The sequence below is a fragment of the Pseudogymnoascus verrucosus genome (assembly GCF_001662655.1).
Source record: "Pseudogymnoascus verrucosus strain UAMH 10579 unplaced genomic scaffold scaffold_13, whole genome shotgun sequence".
NCBI lineage: Eukaryota > Fungi > Ascomycota > Leotiomycetes > Thelebolales > Thelebolaceae > Pseudogymnoascus > Pseudogymnoascus verrucosus.
In genome coordinates, this window is record NW_017263664.1 from 76,453 (window position 1) to 93,130 (window position 16,678).

Genomic DNA, 16,678 nt, shown 5'->3' on the forward strand with positions numbered 1-16,678 from the left:
AATGTGGATGCGTTATGATGAGAACGATCGGAGAGGGAGTTAGCTAGGTTGAGGGTTGTCAGATGAAGAATGAATAGATATGATTTGACTCTGTATGCGATGGTTTATGATGTGTATCTGTCAGGGGTGCGGTTGTTGGCTCAACCTATGTTGATAGACTCCTTCCTGGCTGGGGTTTCTTCTGGTGAATGGTGTTTGCATCTGCTAACGAGTGCATTTTCTACTATATAAAACAGACTTACGATGTCAAACAAGGGTCTTACTACGATAACGTGTCATGGACCACAGATCCGCTTATTACAGCCATTATAAGCTTCCTCGGCGCTGGTGGTGGTGCCCATTATCCACAGGCATCAATCCCATCTTTGGGATGATCCCCTTTCTTTGTAGGCATGGACTATATTGGTCCAATATTTCCACCCTCGGAGACGGAAAATTGATGCCGATAAGTTGCGATACTACTATTCATTGGTTGAACGGCAGCAGCAGCGAGCGGTAGCAGGAACAAGCGACAGCAAGAACGATGCGGTGACGAGAAGTCCACAGTCGTGAGAATGTAAACCGACAGTGACCGAACTCCTTGTAATGCGAGCTAACCCCCAACCCAACACCCCACCCCCCCGCCTCTTCAGGCCCTCACTATACGTTGGTCCAGGACCGTGTCTACGGAGTAGAAAAAGTTTGGTGGATGGAGTTGGGAACTGGTTGGGGTGGTAGTAGACGCTTATATAGGGATATAATCGGAAGCTGGAAATCAGTAAGAGTATTAGAGGTTTATATCGGAGCCACCCTGGGTGGAAAGTGTAGCTGGTTGATTGGGTCCCATGGCTCTGAAGAACTTAAACTGCCGATAGCTGTTCTATTCTGGTTATACTGTGCTTCAATGAGGAAGGGCTATTATAGTTCTATCATTATTAAACAAGCCTTGGAGAGATATCAGTAGCTACGATGAGTCCCGAAGTCCTGTCACCTCAACCCAACGCATCCAGCCCTGAATGCCCTGTATATCACTTCGCCGCCGCAGGTCCCGTAGGAGCCGCAGGAGCAGCAGAGGCACTCGCCGCCGCCGAACCCTCCGCCGCTGACCCACCCCCACCCCCTCCTCCTCCACCACCACCACCACCCCCCCTCCCTCCCCGTCCTCTCCTCACACTCCTCCCGCCACCCGCACCTCCACCCCTCCCACCTCCACCACCACCACCACCAAACCCACCCCTCGCCCCCGCCGCCGGCGCCTCCCTCGCAGGTTTCGTATCCTTCCTCTCGAGCACCACCACCGTCCCCTGCGCAATCTTGGTCGGGTTCGCCGCGACCGCCTTCCGCAACCCCTCCGTATCCGCAAAATCCACATACGCAAACCCCTTCCGCTTATCGATCTCGACGTTCGTCACTGCCCCGAAAACGGTCATGGCTTCGCGGAGGAGCGGCTCTGTGACCCCTTGCGAGGGGTTGGCGTGCTTGACGAAGGCGCGGGTGGCGCCTGCGGTCGGGACGGGGGAGGGCGCTGGTTTGCGGCCTGAGGGGGCGCTGGGGGGTTTAGCTTGTGATGCTGAGGCGGGTTGGCGAGATGTTGATGCGGGTGCCGATGTACCAGCTGTCGGTTTTGGTGAAGCTGAAGGTGCTGGTGCTGCGGCTACGGGCTCGACTGGCTTCTTCAAGAGTGTGATCGCTGGAGGTGCCTCCTTCGCCTTGTTATTCTCCGCGCGTCCTTTACCCTTGCCGCCTCCGCCGGCATTTGATGGTCCGGCCTTTGGTCCTTGTGGCGCGGATGCGGCTGCTGCTTCGCTCTTTGCGGCTGCCCCGGCTTCGACCTTGGCGCGGCGATGTGCGTTCACTGGGCTTAGACCGAGGTCACGCTGTAATATGCGTGCTGCTGCGGCGATGCTTCCTCTTTCGCGAGTCGCTGCGCGGGGGTTCTTTAGCGCCTCGGTTGGTGCTGCGTTGGCTGGTTGAGCTTGCACCCCTGTAGTCTTTGATGCTTCCCTGTTGAGGACCCTGACTGCCTCTCGGGCGGCCTTCTCAACGAGTCTCTCTCTCTTCCCATCTTTGGGGGTCTTCTTGTGAGGTTCATCGGCAGCACCTTCTTTTGATTTTGATTTGCCGGACGCAGAGGCAGCCTGGGATTCCAGACGGCTCTGCTTTGCGGCTTTGGCGGCGGCTGCTTCTTTGCTCTTATTCGCCTTCTTATCTTTGAGGTATTGTACCAGGGGGGTTGTGGTTACTTTCTCTCCCTTCGTAGATGGCTCGGTATCCTCTTCCTTGGTGGATGTTGGGTTGGCCAGGCTCTCGAGAAAGTCCATGAATTCTGGATCGAGGTCAATCGTGCCTTGACGTGCATCGGTGCGGCGTTTTCCACTTGGGATGCGGGCGTAGGGTGTATATTCGAGGGAGGCGGGGCCAAGGAGGCATGGGTTCGTGAAAGTTTTTGCCGCGTCTTCGAAGGTGAGCTGGCGAACATGGTTCGACAGTTGAGTCAGGTATGGCTCGTTGACGAGATGCAGGTAGGCGCGGGACGGACGAGATGCTTTGGAAGGGCTGTGGTCGTTAGTATGGGGATTTCATTACATATCAGCCTCAATAGTAGGGCGCATACTCTGTTGAAACCTTCCCAGGCTTGTAAGAGAACCAATCCACTCTCCCTGCTCCAACCTTCCACTCATCGCCAATTATCTTTATGAACTCTGCCTCGGTGAGGGCAGGCGCAAGTCGTCTCACAACTACTTTCAACGACGGGCCTGCCCTGTTCTGTGAGGCTTTCGACATTTTTGGTGCTGTCTGTGAAGCTGGTATGGGCAGTACGCCGTTTGTCTGAGCCCGAGAAGAAGCCATCTCGAAGTTGTTTGAGTGCGTACACTTATTGTGATTGTTCAGTGTTGCGGATTCGGATTTCGTCCAAAGGCGTGTGTTATCGCCGGTGGTCTGTGCAGCACCACAATCAGTAACTCCACTCCGTTTCGCTGTGGTGGGGTGGTGATTGTGGTACATCGACCAAGGAATTGTAAGCGACGAAGCGCGAGTAGCGCTCTCGGATTGCGCGCGTGCAGATCCACATCAACAGCACCTCTGTGAGCTTGTTGATATCACTCCACGAGTTCACGCTCAGCAAATCCCTGACACACTTACAATTACTCTCAACATGGCGCCTGGAGTTCCAAAGCCAGGCCCGGCCAAACTTGGCCCCCGTGCTGGACTGGATGAGTGGCTGGAGCAAGCCAAGCTATGTCGATACCTCCCAGAGGGTGCCATGAAGCAGCTCTGTGAGATGGTGAAGGAGTGCCTTATGGAGGGTATGTTTGATTCAGATATATGGCTATTTGGTCGCTGACAATTTCACGCAGAATCTAACATCCAACCCGTTCGTACGCCTGTCACAATCTGTGGCGATATCCACGGACAGTTTTACGACCTTCTCGAGCTCTTCCGAGTCGCTGGTGGTATGCCAGGGGAGACAAATGTACAAGCCCCCACAACTATTATCACCTCTGACGATATTGAACCTCCGACCACTATCGGCGGCGATAAAATTGGCAGTGACAGCGGTATTGGGAGCAGCGTTGGAAGTGGTGCAGAGGATGATGTTGAGGAGCAGCCAAGGGGTCGACCCCGTACCGCCGGAAGCACTCGTTCTGGAGCAAGTTCAGCTGCTCATTCGGCCAACACCAACGAAGTTACCGGCACAGGAAAGCAGAACTTTGTGTTCCTTGGCGACTTTGTTGACCGTGGTTATTTCTCTTTGGAGACCCTTACTCTCCTTATGTGCTTGAAAGCCAAGTAAGTACTTCGCGGGAGCCCTGAACTGACGCAATGCTGATTATCACAGATACCCCGACCGCATTACCCTTGTCCGCGGCAACCACGAGTCTCGTCAAATTACACAAGTCTACGGTTTCTATGAGGAGTGCCAACAAAAGTATGGCAATGCGTCCGTCTGGAAGGCTTGCTGTCAAGTTTTTGACTTCCTTATCCTTGCGGCTATCGTCGACGGAGCCGTTCTGTGTGTTCACGGAGGTCTAAGTCCAGAAATCCGCACTCTCGATCAAATCCGCGTCGTCGCCCGTGCCCAGGAAATCCCTCACGAGGGTGCGTTCTGTGACCTAGTATGGAGTGATCCAGAAGATGTGGAAACCTGGGCCATTTCTCCCCGTGGAGCTGGATGGCTATTTGGAGACAAGGTCGCAACCGAGTTCAACCAGGTCAATGGACTTAAGCTCATTGCCCGTGCCCATCAGCTTGTAAACGAGGGCTATAAGGTATGATAAGACAGTCTTTAACAGGAACGTGAACGAAATTCTAACGGCGTGCAGTACCATTTCCCGCAGAAGTCTGTTGTTACCGTCTGGTCTGCTCCAAATTACTGCTACCGCTGCGGTAATGTCGCCTCCATCATGAATGTGGGAGAGGACCTCGATCCCAAGTTTTCCATCTTCTCGGCCGTCCCTGAGGACCAACGAGCTGTCCCTGCAGGTCGCCGCGGCGCTGGCGAATACTTCCTCTAAACTACAACTGTTATTTACGTCACCAGGAGCGTTCTGGTCGACGATCAAACCCTTAGTTTTTGGAGTTTGTCCCTGCATACTGGCGTTTGGGCTTGGCATATGGCATGTGGTTGAGAAATACCCTGTATGAGTATAAATGGCGTTAGTGTTCCAGACTTTTCAGACATATCGAGAAGAGAACCCAATAAGGTTCATGCTGGAAACGGATATGAAATGTATGCATATATGATCATAAAGGAATATAGTTTTTTACGTTTTTTAATCCAAGATGGCCAATCCAGGTTATAACTCTCTCTAACGTGAAATTTAAATGTAGATTAGCCATTCATTGGATGGCTACCAAATTGTAGAATAATCGGTTGCTGTCCATTTGTTCTCACTTCATTGTCATTGAAACATGTAGGATTCTCTTTGGACATTAGACATCATAATTACAAGTACGTCGCATAAATTATACAGTTCCTTCCATCTCCCAGGCCAGCATCAGTTAGCTATCCTGAATTTCTGTGGTATATTCTCCAGCACAATGGATTGGCTATCCAACTTCGCTATCCGATCAGCCTCTGCATCCATCTCGTCATGCTTCTTGAAATGCGCAATATCCTCCGGATGCGTCAGGTCTTCTTCCCTAGTATTCTCGTCATGATATCTGTACTCGTCAGTCTCTTTTCCCACCATCTAGCTGCGTCGCTCCCAAAAATGGTATAAACTTACTTCTCCCAATGATGTATCTCATACTCGTACTCATCATCCCCATGGTGTCCCGGCCCCATCCCAAAATCGGGAAGCTTCCCCCCACCTGCGACAAACGCCATCCACTCCTCTTTCGTCACTTGCCCGTCCTGGTTTCGGTCCAGAAGGCTTAACACCTGGCGGATCACGCCGTCCTTGCGGTCTTTCTCGATGTGGTTGGTGCTCTCGTGCTTGAGCCCATACGTCGTGTATATCTCGTCGAAGTCCCAGTACCCGTTGTCGTCGAAATCGTGTAGTTGGAAGAAGGCGCCGCCGTCGAAGTTGGAGATATGATGCTCATCTGGAAGAGGTGTAAGTATGGGCTGTAGAATGGGTGCTGGGGGCGGGAGGCTGTAGTGGGGGGAGTCCGGGCGCAAGGGAACTTACCAGCCAAATGCTGCGTCGCCCAATCGGCCTGCTGCTCATCGTGCGCGCCATGTGCGTAGGCACTTTGTGAGAGAAGAAGTAAAGGCCCCAACAGGGAGAGGAGAAAGCGTCCTGGAGCCATGGCCTAGAAACCCTGAGGCGAATCTGAGAAGTGTCGTTATGACGAAACGGTGTCCTTTGAAAGCAGTGCGATGAAGCAACTGATGCAATTGATTGACTCTAGTTCGTATATTCGTTATTCTTTGTTGATCAACGGGTCTTATGTACACCTCAACAGAGCATCTTCATATCAATAACAAAATACGGCTTATTCTAGAATCGCGCTGTCCTTTCAGGTTGTTCCTGGATCGGTCTCGGCCCGCCGTTGAACCCCTAATGTAGACTAGGCTAGCCTTGCGGGATCGACGTGGATCGCGGTTTGGTATCACCACCAGCCTCACCATTTCCACAGCAATTCCTTTGATATTTAGTTAATTATTACCCATAATACTCTATCCTTCGCCCACTAGATCACAAATACCAATCTGAAATGAACCGCTCCATCGAACAATCCCTCACATCTCTCCTCCCCCGCCTCACAACCGACCTCCCCTCAGACCTTATCAACCTTGCCTCCTCCCTCGTCGCGCAATCCCGAAGTGTAGCCAGCAACCTCAAGCAAGATGAAGAAATAGGCCGCGCCTACGTCTGCGCTCACATTGCCTGCGAGCGCCTCAAATCCACTCTCAACCTTCCTCTAATCGAGCCACGCCCTCCCGTCCCCCCACGCGTCTACACAAAGCTCTACACCTACCTCTCCTCCGCCCTCGTGGCGCGCCCCCAGCGAACACCCAAGAAAGTCCAGCGCCTCGAAGATGCGCAACTACCACCCTCCAATACCAAAACACCCACGCGACGGAAGTCCAACCCCACCTCGACGACCCCGGCAGGCCTCCCGCTGCCCAGCCGCCCAACGCCCTCAAAAGAGCGCTCGCTAGCCGCGTTTCGCCCGCAGAACAAGAGTCGCAAGTCGGAGCTGTCACATGGAGGGCGTGGTCGCGAGATAGCGGCGTGGATACGGCCTGTGGTGAGGGGGTTGTGCGCGAAGATGGAAGCGAGGGGCGCGATTGCGCATGTGCTTGCGGGTGTGGGGAGTGTGTTGACGCTGCCGACGCCGAAGCCAGAAAAAGGGGAAGCGAAGGAGAAGGAGAAGGTTCCGGCACTGGTGGCGGCGGTATATGTCTTGGTGCATACTAGGTTGACTGGGAAAGAGGTTAATGGGAAGGAGTATGTGGCTCTACGGCGAGGTATTCTTGCTACGTTGAAGGCTTTGAGGGCAGATGAAGAGGTGGTGGGGAAGGTTGAGAAGGAAGAACCGGGCGAGAAAGGATGGGAGGGGTGGACAGATATTGTGGGGAAGGATGTGGATGCTTGGCTTATGCAGTTAAGCTCGAAGGGGTGGGTGGGATTGGACTGGTTTGAGAATATCGAGAGCGGCTCTGGCATCGAAGGACCAGAAGCACGTGATGAGCCGATGGATGATGCGGAAGACGAGGACGCCGATGGAGACGATAATGGAGAAGAGGATTCGATTATGGGGCTAGGAACTATGATGCAGGAACGCGTGGATTACCTGAGCACCAGGAAGAGAGAAGAATATCAGATCTGGAAAGACGGGATATTAGAGAAAATAGAAAGGATCGAGAGGGCAGAGGCTGGGGCGGATGATATGGATACGACTTAGAGTAACGGTACTGATACGATTTGGCTTGTCAGAACCAGAAATTGGCAAAGGTGTGTTAATAAATCATTAATACCAAGGTCCACAGCGCTCACCTTTCAATTCTGTCGAGCTTCATGAATGAGAAAATCTAGCGAGACTAATACACGACTATTATAGTAGGTTCACCATTCGTACCACTCTTATTATCTTCCGATTCTATTTTATTGCAATTCTTTGAGTCATATCCCCGCAATGAGCCGAGCGCGTGAAGCATATATCGAAAGTAGTGAGCCTTTAGTCAGGGGCTAAACTCTAGTTCGTCGCCGAAACCTCACTTATCACATTTAGTCGATGTTAGCCTCCACGCCCACAGGCGCCGGCCTTATGTCAAGATGGCACTTATTAAGAGTAGATACTATCATATTTCTCACCTTTATTTTCTTCTTCCTATGTTCTTCTTATTACCGCACATTTTTCGTATTATATCGTTTGGCTGTCAAACGGAAACCGATTTTCTCATATCAAAGGTCTCATAAACACCAGCAAAAATGCGAGTCTCAACTCTCTGCCGTAGCGTGCCTCTCCTCGCCCTCGCACTTGCCTCAGCGACCAAAGCCGCCCACGACGCCATCGCGCAACCCTACCCAGCAGCCGAAGACGTAGGCAACTCTGAATCCGGTAATATTACCACAGGCGACGACCTCCCTGCTTCCTCCGGCTATATTCACTACCGCATCAACGGCCCCGGCCAGATCGCCGTCATATATACCGAACCAAACTGTCCCCGTCGCCTCGGTGCCCAGCAGCTCTACGTTCCAGGAAACGACACCGATACACCACCGGGGCTTCTGACGATCGAATACTGCTCTGCGCGCTGCATGAACCTCCCCGGGGGCGTCCGCGGACAGAGCATCGAGCTCAGTCTTGCAGGTCCTATCATCATCGGCGAGAGGCCTGACCGCCCATATGCGCGCTTGTATGAGACGACTGACTGCAGGGGCGTCGGGAAAGAGGCGTCGATTCGGAAGGGCAAGAACTGGGCGTGTACTGATATCGAGGATGGCTTTTGGAACCCCGCCCGTGAAGGAGGCTTCGACAGCTTCATGGTCTGGGAAGGGTGCAAATACCTAGAGACGGAGGAGCAGAAGGAGGAGAAACGGAGGAATGGGAGGTTGAGGAAGGAGAGGGAGAGGGCTAAGGCGGATATTGAGAAGACTAGATGGGAAGCTGTTGACAAGGAGCGCAAAATCCAAAAGGAGGAGGGAAAGATGGAGAGGAAGTTAGAGAAGCAGCTTCAGAAAGAGAGGTTGAAGCAATGGGAGAAGGAGCAGAAGGAGAGGAAGAAGCAAGACAAGCTAGATGAGAAGCAGAAGGAACGCAAAGAGATGCTGCGTGGGAAACATCGCAAGGCTGCTTGGGATGCTCGAAAGGCGCAGCGCAAGAAGGATATGAAGATTCAGTTTGAGGAGTGGAGACAGGACCGGCTTATGGAGTTGAAGGAGGATGGGGCGAGAGAGAGAGCAGAGCGCAAGGCTCAGCGCCAGAGGGACAAAGAGGATCGCCAGGCGGAGCTGCTCGAGATGGAGAAGCAGTGGGAACAAAATCGCAGGGATAAAATTGTTCAAGATGACAAGGAGTGGGAGGAACAGCTAGCCAATGAGGCCATTGAGATGGCGAGGGATAAGGAAGAAGAGGAGATGCTGGAAGTGGCTGAGGTTGCGGCCGACGAAGAAAAATGGGCCAATAAGAATAGAAAACGGGGCGTCAAAGGGGTTCGCCTCAATATACCCCCTAGTGGATCATCGATCAGTAAAATCACATGGAAGTGGATCGGTGTTGACGGCATCGTTTGAAACTGATAATTTAGATGCATCTGCTTGTTAATTTATTTTGTTTTTGTTTTTTGTCTTTCGCAGCTAGCACCTCTAGATCACACGGCAAGCTGGAAAGGAACGGAACTGGTTCTAGGCCAGATGAGTCGCCAACTGCATGCATTTTCAGTCACAAGTTTTGTTATGACTTTGCCTGCATGATAGGGATCAGAGTACGGAAGGGCAAAATTCTGTTGTTACTATATTATTATAGACTGCGAAACTTGTAGTCCGTTTTCTTTACTTGCGCAATATACATCTTTCATGCCATGATTAATGACCAGTCTTCTGCAATTACAACACGAGGCCTCTCTTCCTGGCCTCAGTCAAGGGCACGCAGGGAACTCCGACGTCGGAGATACCATCGCAAATGATCTCAGCCTCGCCCTTCGGGCTGTGAAGGTCGATCTCGCTCAGGTTGATGTTGTCACAGACAGCGTTAGGGCTACAAGTAAGCTTGGCGACCTGGCGTCCATTCTTGCCGCTCGACATGCCGGTGAAGTTCTTGAAGACGATGTCGTGGATGTCGACCCTGGATGGGTACTGGGAGCAGATCTCCGGCTTGACGTTGAAGTAGCAAGCATCGAGAACGATGGGCCAGTCGGTGTTGTCAACGTAGAAGTTCTTGAAGGTGACATTCTTGATGTATCCATAGCCGGCGGTTGGGCCAGCCCATGCCTTAAGGCGGGCACCGTTCTAGAAGATTGTCAGTTATTTGCACTTGGTGGATTTTGGGCTGGTGACAAACCTCAGCGTTCAACATGATCACGTTCTCGATGTAAGCGTTCTCTATGTAATCCTTGACGCCTTCATACTGGCCAATGCTGCCCATAGAGATACCGTGGGTGCCGTTGCAGTAGATGTTGGAGACGAAGATGTTGGAGGTGTTGGGCTTGGGGGAGAAGCAGTCGTCACCAATGTTAACCCAGGCATTGCGAACGGTCAGGCCGTCCACATTGTAGGAATCCCAGCCGTCGGTGTTCTTGGGCAGGTTCTCGTTGGTGGACAAGTTCTCAATGATGACGTTGTCGTAAACAACATTCTTGGAGGTCACGACGAAGTTAGTCCAGATAGGAGAGCCGGTGAATTTGATACCCTCAATGAAGAGGTTGGTGGCGTTCTGTGCATAGAAGAGGATGGGTCTGAGGTAGGTGTTATCGGGGTCCTGCTTTTTATTAGTTATCATTCAGGAATTAAGACTTTCTGCAATAACTTACAAGGACTTCGAGTCCAGCAAATCCATCGTACCACTTCTGTCCGTTACCATTGAGAGTTCCGGTGCCGAAGATTCTGATGTCCTTGCCTCCCCATTGCCAGAAAGAGATACTCTTCTGGAATGGATGAGCAAAGTAGTTGTTTTGCCAGTACTCAATGTCGTCTGTGAACTTGATCTCTCCATCAAGCTGCACCTGGACGTCATCCAAGAAGGTCAAATCGAGCTTCCTGCCAATGACGAACTTCTTGCCCGCGGGGAGAACAAGAGTTCCACCGTGGTTGGCTTCCTTCAGTCCCTGGAGGAACTCGCAAGACCTGTCATCAGTGTCGCTGTGGGACTCTGGGATGTAGACCTTCTTGCGCTTATCTGGGCCCGGGTGGGTGTACGGGTAGAAGCGGCGGTATTCGTCTACGGTGCGAGGGCCGAGATAGCTCGCATCCATATGGGCTGCCTCGGTGATGGCAAGGAGAGAGGCAACAAGGCCTAGGGCGGGAAGTTTGAAAAACATGATGCCGATGAGGAGGAAAGCTGGCTCAGTGGACTGCGAGGCTGAAATAGCAAAAAGTGACGCATGGCGAGGCTATAAGGACCTGCCAAGATGGGTAATGAAGAGAGCAGTAATTCGGTTCTTCCCAGCCAAGCCATATCGGAGATGGAATGATGAGAATGTCCACCTATCGGTGGATATGCCGCCTATATTGCCATGCCGCGAGAAGTTGGGGAGTTGGGGTAAAAGCGAGATAAGATCGCCATGTCTAACCTTACCCCTGCGGCTCGTTATTGGCATGCGGGGAAGGACCACACGGAAGCCAGGAGCACGCCGGGGATGACAAAAGCAGATGGCTTGATGCAAACGCGTGCATACCGCCAGTGATAAACAAATTGGAGAGAGACGCGAGTGAAAGAACGCAGTAGAAAGTACTCAACTGGAAACGCGCCTTGCTGGGAGTCACAAGCCGTCGTAATATCAATCGAGAAACTACCACTTACCAAGTATGTCGTCTGGGCACTGCACTGTATTGAGGTAGTCTAAGCAGACGCCACGGTGAACCTCCTAGAGTACTCCACAGTTTATGCCAATCTCCGCCTTGGGGTAAGTAAGATTTTGCCTAGGCCGGCGTAAATATGACTGCCGTGGTTGAGGCTACGAAGCTTTGTTCACCCTCCGTCGTTCCCCACCGGGCGTCTGATTGGAGCGAAATTAGTGGTCCAGATATTATTCCGACGCCCACATCACATCAACACTGCTGGCGGCTTGGTATTAAGTAAGGTATTCGATCCTAACCAGCCATTTTCCAACTTGAAGTAGAAATCCAACAGCTGGGCGGTTTCTAGAAGCGAAATACGAGATCCGGTGCCTGGATTTGGTTGTGGTCGGGCCATGCTTACCCCATACGCCACTGTCTCCCACAGCCGAAGATTTCCTCCGTCATTGCCAAAAGCGGGGGCGGGGCCACGGATTCTCGACTCCGTGGTAGTTGATATGGACAATCTTTATGGACTTAAGAGGCTCCAAGACTGCAATCTTAATATTTCTTTCCGTCTTCCTCGGGGTGGAGTCAATTGTAAAGAATGCCACGCTTCCAAGGCTCGGGTGGCAACTCTTGTGTGAGAAGTGCAGTTATCCGCTTGGTTCCCCGCGCTTTTGGCAGCGCCGAGATATCATTGTGCATAGGGTACTATAGAGTGCGTGCGTCGACAGCGGAAATGGTCCGAACAAGATAGAGACCAACAGTTTATTTTCCATATTGTATCCAGGCACAGTTGTACTCTGTGAGACGGTGTATTTTTGCTGACGTAGCTGGCGAAGCGACCATGTTAATTGGGAACGACCACTGCTCCTTCCTAGACACATATTGACCCTAAATATAACCCGCAGATCGCAGCTGTACGTGTAAACAAATCCAGTATAATAATATGGTCTCACGGAAGGAACGGCACGCAACATTTTTCTGTTGTTTTGATCAAGTCCCAGGGACGGACTAGGACCCGACAATTTTAGGCGTGATATGTGATGGATGGGTGGTGCCATCATTCTGGTTCTTTGCAATTACATCCCCTCGCTATTACAACCCACACGAAGCCCAGCACCCAACCCCGTGTGCTATTTGTCCTCCTTGAAAGGCTTACACCATTTATGGCTTGCTATTTGCCAGTAATCGCGCGCTTCAACTCGTGTATTTATCTGCAGCTTACACGATAAGGGTCTTATGTGATACATAGCACAGGTCATACATACGAGTACAGTACCCTGATTACAACAACACTCTGTTACTAACTCTGCATGATAGAAAACCATCAGCTCTACCGTCTATATCCCATCCTCATCTTTGCTCATTTTAACAATACCTTGTCAAACTATAGAATTGGTCACAACCCTATAGTCGCATGGTTCTAAGCTGTGTGAAGCGAGGAACGCATGCATTCTACATGTGATGGTGGCACGGGGGGCGTCAAGCCACTGAGCACCACATCAGCGACGCCGTGCTATTATACTGTACCTCCCAGTATTTTAGATCTAGATTTCGGGAGATTTTGCATCTGTCGTGACTATCTGCATGGTAACCAGGCATTTCCCCGAGTTTGGAGCGGAAACTAATGTTGTTCTCTCCTAACAGATGGATATCTAGGCTTTGAAAGCGCGAGGGGAAACAAATTTGACGGTAAAAATTGCAACCAGGGTTTATCTTCCCGTCATCGATTTTGCTTACGCACAGCGTTTCATCGGATTGGATGTTTCGATGCTTTTAATATATATTTCGAAGCTTCAAAATAGTCTTGGTCCACACAGGACCCATGGACCTTAATGTGGTTCACTGGGCCACTCTGACTTTTAATATGGTACTCACGCCCTCTCAGCCGTTGTAACCACAGACTTAAGCTTGAGCAACAGAGTTGTCGTGCATTTCGACGGATGTGGGCGATGTCTTAAAATATGTTGGCTGTCAGTACCAAGGCTTGACACGGCCCGGATGTGGGTATTGGGGGGGGAGATAAACGAGACATTGACAGCGGCATCGGCAGTTGAAGACCCCCTTTCATCCGAAGTGAAAAGACATTCCTTACGGCTTCTACGAAAGAAAGTTTAAGATTATGGAGATCCAACAGATCCCACGATTCCGCGCTGCAAAGAACGATCGCCACATCTCGAATCCTCTCGTTATCTTGCCCATTCGTGCCTGTCAAATACGGTCCGAGAATGCCTCCGGACGTCGCCATCCCCACCACGTGGGGTTAAACATCGGTGATCATGCCCCAGGAATGGATGTCGCCGACGCATCTTTCATGGATTAGGGTGTGCACGGTGCTACGAGATAGCACAATACGCTTCACATGTGACTTCCCCTCCTGCCATCTTGAGCCGTTGTGAGACTGCCCTGCGATGTCGTGAGAGGATCTTAGAGCTAATATAGCCTCGCGACTGTCCTTTCGGCCCTGTTACCTATCCACGTGGTATTGATAATGGCGGGCTATTATATACTATAAGGGAACGTTGACAGCGTCCCTCGGGCCTGTTAACGTTACACGTGGAGACGACTGGGCAGTATATATCTGACGAAGGAACCCAGCGGCAGGGAAACCGAATTGTCAAGATAAGCTGGAAGACTCTGAAAAATACCAGAGCCAAGATGGTCGCCAACTCGTTTACCGCGAGATGCCTCGGCGTTGCCGCCCTCCTTACCGGGGCCCAAGCCGTCACCACCTTCACCGACGCGCAGATGAATGCCTATCTCAGCTCGGGAGGCACTGACCTGGCCTACGCTTACGCACCGTAAGGGTTCCTCCTCTGCCCCTCCTACCGCATCTCACGCCCCACAGTGTCTTCTTCTTCTCCCAATCCCAAAAGCAGGTCCCCACGTACCCCACCTGGGCCTTCCGCGGCTCGCCCGACACGCCCGACATCTACGACCTCGCGCACCAGACCATCCCAGCGCCGCAATGCCAGTACCCGAACGTTGGGTGCAACAGCCGCAACCCGGGCGTGCCGATTGGCAACCAGGGTCCACGCTTCCCGGTTTACTTCACCACGAAGAAATGCAGTGACACCGAGGTTCGCGTCGTGTACAATCTGTACTACCAGAAGGACGGCGCAAAGGTCCTATTCGTCGACACTGGACACGAGCATGACTGGGAGCGCGTTATCGTCATCCACACCCGTGATGCCAGCTCTACCTGGATGCCCACCCGTGCTCTGTACTCCGCCCACAGCGGATACAGCTCCCACAACTGGAACGACATCCAGAACACCTTGACGTAAACTCTCCCCCTCCCCCTATCAGCCAATCCCACTAACACCTCACAGCACTGCAGACGCCGAGGCTGGCAAGGGTCCCGAGCCCAACGGCCTGCGTGGCCTGGACCACCCCAAGGCGTACGTCTCGTGGTCGAAGCATGCGCACTACCACGACCGCAACACGGGGTGGAACGATGCCATCTCTCAGTCTACTGAGAACGCTTTCCGTGGCCAGGACTGGTGGAAGTTCGTCGAGAAGCGTGACTTCATCCAGTCGGATATCGAGACGGCGGCCGGGAAGGCGCTGGATGCGGCGAATTGGGGGAGCGCGACGAGCGATCCGGTGATTGTTGAGGATCAGGTTTGCACGGCGAGTGGTTAGATTTGTTGCGAGAGAGTGCGGGGGGAGCCTTATATCTATTTCCTTTTTTGCGAGTGTTGCGGGAAAGATAAAATCTATTATTTTATATACCTACGCTCATTTCTTGACGTCTGTAGCCATGGGGGGTGGTGATGATATACGTACGTGACTCATACGTTTATTTATATGACCTACGAAGCCTCCTCGGTATGGGATGCAGTCACAAGAGACCCAGGTAAATCCTGTATTTGGTGGCCAACCCTTTGGGAGTGGCGGCGATTCTGGAGGCATGGTGTTTAACTTGCATCACGTATAAGGGACATATCTCGGTCCTACAGCCCTTCCACTTGTTACGGGTAATGATGGCATACCGTCACTGTAATCTTGTCACTGTGCACTGGTCTCTCACCACCCCATACCCACCAGTGGGATCTTGTCACCGCGAGCCAGCCCCGCACCGAGCCAGCCCCGTAGCGTGCCTACCCTCACAAGACATTTCAGGGTAATGGCCGGCTACTACCCACAATCACGATTGTCTGGACTGCCTTAGATACGCAGAAGTCTGCGACACAGGTCTTATTCTCTAACTCTTTCCCTTCATTAAACTTGGAATTGAGATACGAACATCAAATGCATCGATTCTCTCGTTATCAACCTTTGTGCACTCAATCATCTTCCATAAGAGTGGCTCGAATGCATTTCTCATAGTTACTCTCTAGGCTCATACCGACCCTTTAGCCCTTTGAACAGCTTCGCCTTATACAGCACCACCACATGCCGCTGGGTCCGTAGTGCCTCTAACAGCAGCTCCATCGCGCCGTTACCAGGGTAGTCCTTCTCCACCGCTATATGTTGTAGGAATCAGGGGACAATGGGTAGGCGAGATGGGAAGAGAAGGGGGTGAAGACAAAAATAAGAGATGGGGGAAAGAGGGGAAGGGAGAAGAGAAACTATAACGAGGCGGAGATAAAGTAGAATAAACAGGGCGGAGAAAAGGTGTATACCCGAAATCAAAAACTAAATAAGCAACCGCTGATCAGGAATATCGCGTGTCTGAGTGTGTTGGTCAATTGGCGACATCTTCTGGGCATACATTGGACGTGGATGATTCAGACGGAAAAGTGGCTCGAGAGCCTGCAGAATCAACGATGGTTCTCTCGTAGTGTGAACTTCATTTAGAAGCACTTGAGAGAGCACATTCATCTGTAGTTTGGTAATGTTGGACCTTCGACATAACAGGGGCATCTTTTTTTAGGTTATATATGGGTATGGGAATCGGTGGCGGTAGAGCTGGTGGGAAGGGAGACAGGAATGCGGGAGTATGACGAGAACATGGAGAAAAAGGGGGGAAATCGAGAAGAGAGAACTTTAGATATGGTGACAAAGTCGGAATTATACGAGATCTAGAGAAACGCAGCGAAAAGTCCCAGTACTAACTACAAATCCCACAACCGATCATCCCTCCCTCACCCCCTTTACAAACCTCGGAGTCTATATATATCCACCCCCTCAACATTAACTTCACTTAAACCAACCAAGAAAAAACAATATTTCAAGCTTCCAGCAAGAGAAGCCACACCACCCGCCTCGATGAGCTCGATCCAGCGAGTCCATCATCGTCGGAGGAGAACACCTCCTTTTATTTTACCGCTACCTGAGAATGCTGTTGTTACGGGTAT

At 51.7% G+C, this 16,678-nt stretch overlaps 7 protein-coding genes across 7 annotated transcripts; 4 read left to right on the forward strand and 3 right to left on the reverse strand.

Annotated features, from left to right (window-relative positions):
* Positions 1-846: 846 nt before the first annotated feature.
* Positions 847-2,914, reverse strand: UPF3A (regulator of nonsense transcription). The gene is made up of 2 exons (XM_018273181.2): positions 2,594-2,914; positions 847-2,535 (listed from the first exon to the last, which is right to left on the reverse strand). Exons 1-2 carry the CDS (start codon positions 2,827-2,829, stop codon positions 1,008-1,010), a joined length of 1,764 nt encoding a protein of 587 aa, XP_018131890.2. The 5' UTR covers positions 2,830-2,914; the 3' UTR covers positions 847-1,007.
* An 89-nt stretch (positions 2,915-3,003) lies between these two features.
* Positions 3,004-4,756, forward strand: VE01_03698 (uncharacterized protein). The gene is made up of 4 exons (XM_018273182.2): positions 3,004-3,287; positions 3,339-3,771; positions 3,821-4,250; positions 4,305-4,756. Exons 1-4 carry the CDS (start codon positions 3,137-3,139, stop codon positions 4,494-4,496), a joined length of 1,206 nt encoding a protein of 401 aa, XP_018131888.1. The 5' UTR covers positions 3,004-3,136; the 3' UTR covers positions 4,497-4,756.
* A 78-nt stretch (positions 4,757-4,834) lies between these two features.
* VE01_03699 (uncharacterized protein) lies at positions 4,835-5,938 on the reverse strand. The gene is made up of 3 exons (XM_018273183.2): positions 5,616-5,938; positions 5,211-5,529; positions 4,835-5,145 (listed from the first exon to the last, which is right to left on the reverse strand). Exons 1-3 carry the CDS (start codon positions 5,734-5,736, stop codon positions 4,980-4,982), a joined length of 606 nt encoding a protein of 201 aa, XP_018131887.1. The 5' UTR covers positions 5,737-5,938; the 3' UTR covers positions 4,835-4,979.
* Positions 5,939-6,144: 206 nt separating this feature from the next.
* VE01_03700 (uncharacterized protein) lies at positions 6,145-7,338 on the forward strand (the record flags this gene model as incomplete). The annotated part of the gene is made up of 1 exon (XM_018273184.1): positions 6,145-7,338. The coding sequence occupies one exon, from the start codon at positions 6,145-6,147 to the stop codon at positions 7,336-7,338; it is 1,194 nt and encodes a 397-aa protein (XP_018131821.1).
* A 527-nt stretch (positions 7,339-7,865) lies between these two features.
* VE01_03701 (uncharacterized protein) lies at positions 7,866-9,408 on the forward strand (the record flags this gene model as incomplete). Its single annotated transcript, XM_018273185.2, has 1 exon — positions 7,866-9,408. One exon carries the CDS (start codon positions 7,866-7,868, stop codon positions 9,168-9,170), a length of 1,305 nt encoding a protein of 434 aa, XP_018131918.1. The 3' UTR covers positions 9,171-9,408.
* VE01_03702 (uncharacterized protein) lies at positions 9,389-12,219 on the reverse strand. The gene is made up of 3 exons (XM_018273186.2): positions 10,406-12,219; positions 9,937-10,353; positions 9,389-9,884 (listed from the first exon to the last, which is right to left on the reverse strand). Exons 1-3 carry the CDS (start codon positions 10,910-10,912, stop codon positions 9,483-9,485), a joined length of 1,326 nt encoding a protein of 441 aa, XP_018131820.1. The 5' UTR covers positions 10,913-12,219; the 3' UTR covers positions 9,389-9,482.
* Positions 12,220-12,670: 451 nt separating this feature from the next.
* Positions 12,671-15,084, forward strand: VE01_03703 (uncharacterized protein). Its single transcript, XM_018273187.2, has 5 exons — positions 12,671-12,965; positions 13,023-13,245; positions 13,298-14,176; positions 14,224-14,658; positions 14,708-15,084. The coding sequence occupies exons 3-5, from the start codon at positions 14,034-14,036 to the stop codon at positions 15,018-15,020; spliced, it is 891 nt and encodes a 296-aa protein (XP_018131959.1). The 5' UTR covers positions 12,671-12,965; positions 13,023-13,245; positions 13,298-14,033; the 3' UTR covers positions 15,021-15,084.
* Positions 15,085-16,678: the final 1,594 nt, after the last annotated feature.

Bases quoted from the DNA above. Each gene is read 5' to 3' on its own strand.
- UPF3A (XM_018273181.2), bottom strand. From the start codon at position 2,829: ATGGCTTCTTCTCGGGCTCAGACAAACGGCGTACTGCCCATACCAGCT. The intron at 2,536-2,593 runs GTATGCGCCCTA...TAACGACCACAG, and splicing joins CCTGGGAAGGTTTCAACAGA to CCCTTCCAAAGCATCTCGTC.
- VE01_03698 (XM_018273182.2), top strand. From the start codon at position 3,137: ATGGCGCCTGGAGTTCCAAAGCCAGGCCCGGCCAAACTTGGCCCCCGT. The intron at 3,772-3,820 runs GTAAGTACTTCG...TGATTATCACAG, and splicing joins CTTATGTGCTTGAAAGCCAA to ATACCCCGACCGCATTACCC. The intron at 4,251-4,304 runs GTATGATAAGAC...AACGGCGTGCAG, and splicing joins TTGTAAACGAGGGCTATAAG to TACCATTTCCCGCAGAAGTC.
- VE01_03699 (XM_018273183.2), bottom strand. From the start codon at position 5,736: ATGGCTCCAGGACGCTTTCTCCTCTCCCTGTTGGGGCCTTTACTTCTT. The intron at 5,530-5,615 runs GTAAGTTCCCTT...CACCTCTTCCAG, and splicing joins GGCGACGCAGCATTTGGCTG to ATGAGCATCATATCTCCAAC. The intron at 5,146-5,210 runs GTAAGTTTATAC...TGACGAGTACAG, and splicing joins GAGATACATCATTGGGAGAA to ATATCATGACGAGAATACTA.
- VE01_03702 (XM_018273186.2), bottom strand. From the start codon at position 10,912: ATGTTTTTCAAACTTCCCGCCCTAGGCCTTGTTGCCTCTCTCCTTGCC. The intron at 10,354-10,405 runs GTAAGTTATTGC...AATAAAAAGCAG, and splicing joins TTGCTGGACTCGAAGTCCTT to GACCCCGATAACACCTACCT. The intron at 9,885-9,936 runs GTTTGTCACCAG...ACAATCTTCTAG, and splicing joins TGATCATGTTGAACGCTGAG to AACGGTGCCCGCCTTAAGGC.
- VE01_03703 (XM_018273187.2), top strand. From the start codon at position 14,034: ATGGTCGCCAACTCGTTTACCGCGAGATGCCTCGGCGTTGCCGCCCTC. The intron at 14,177-14,223 runs GTAAGGGTTCCT...CACGCCCCACAG, and splicing joins CTGGCCTACGCTTACGCACC to TGTCTTCTTCTTCTCCCAAT. The intron at 14,659-14,707 runs GTAAACTCTCCC...AACACCTCACAG, and splicing joins GACATCCAGAACACCTTGAC to CACTGCAGACGCCGAGGCTG.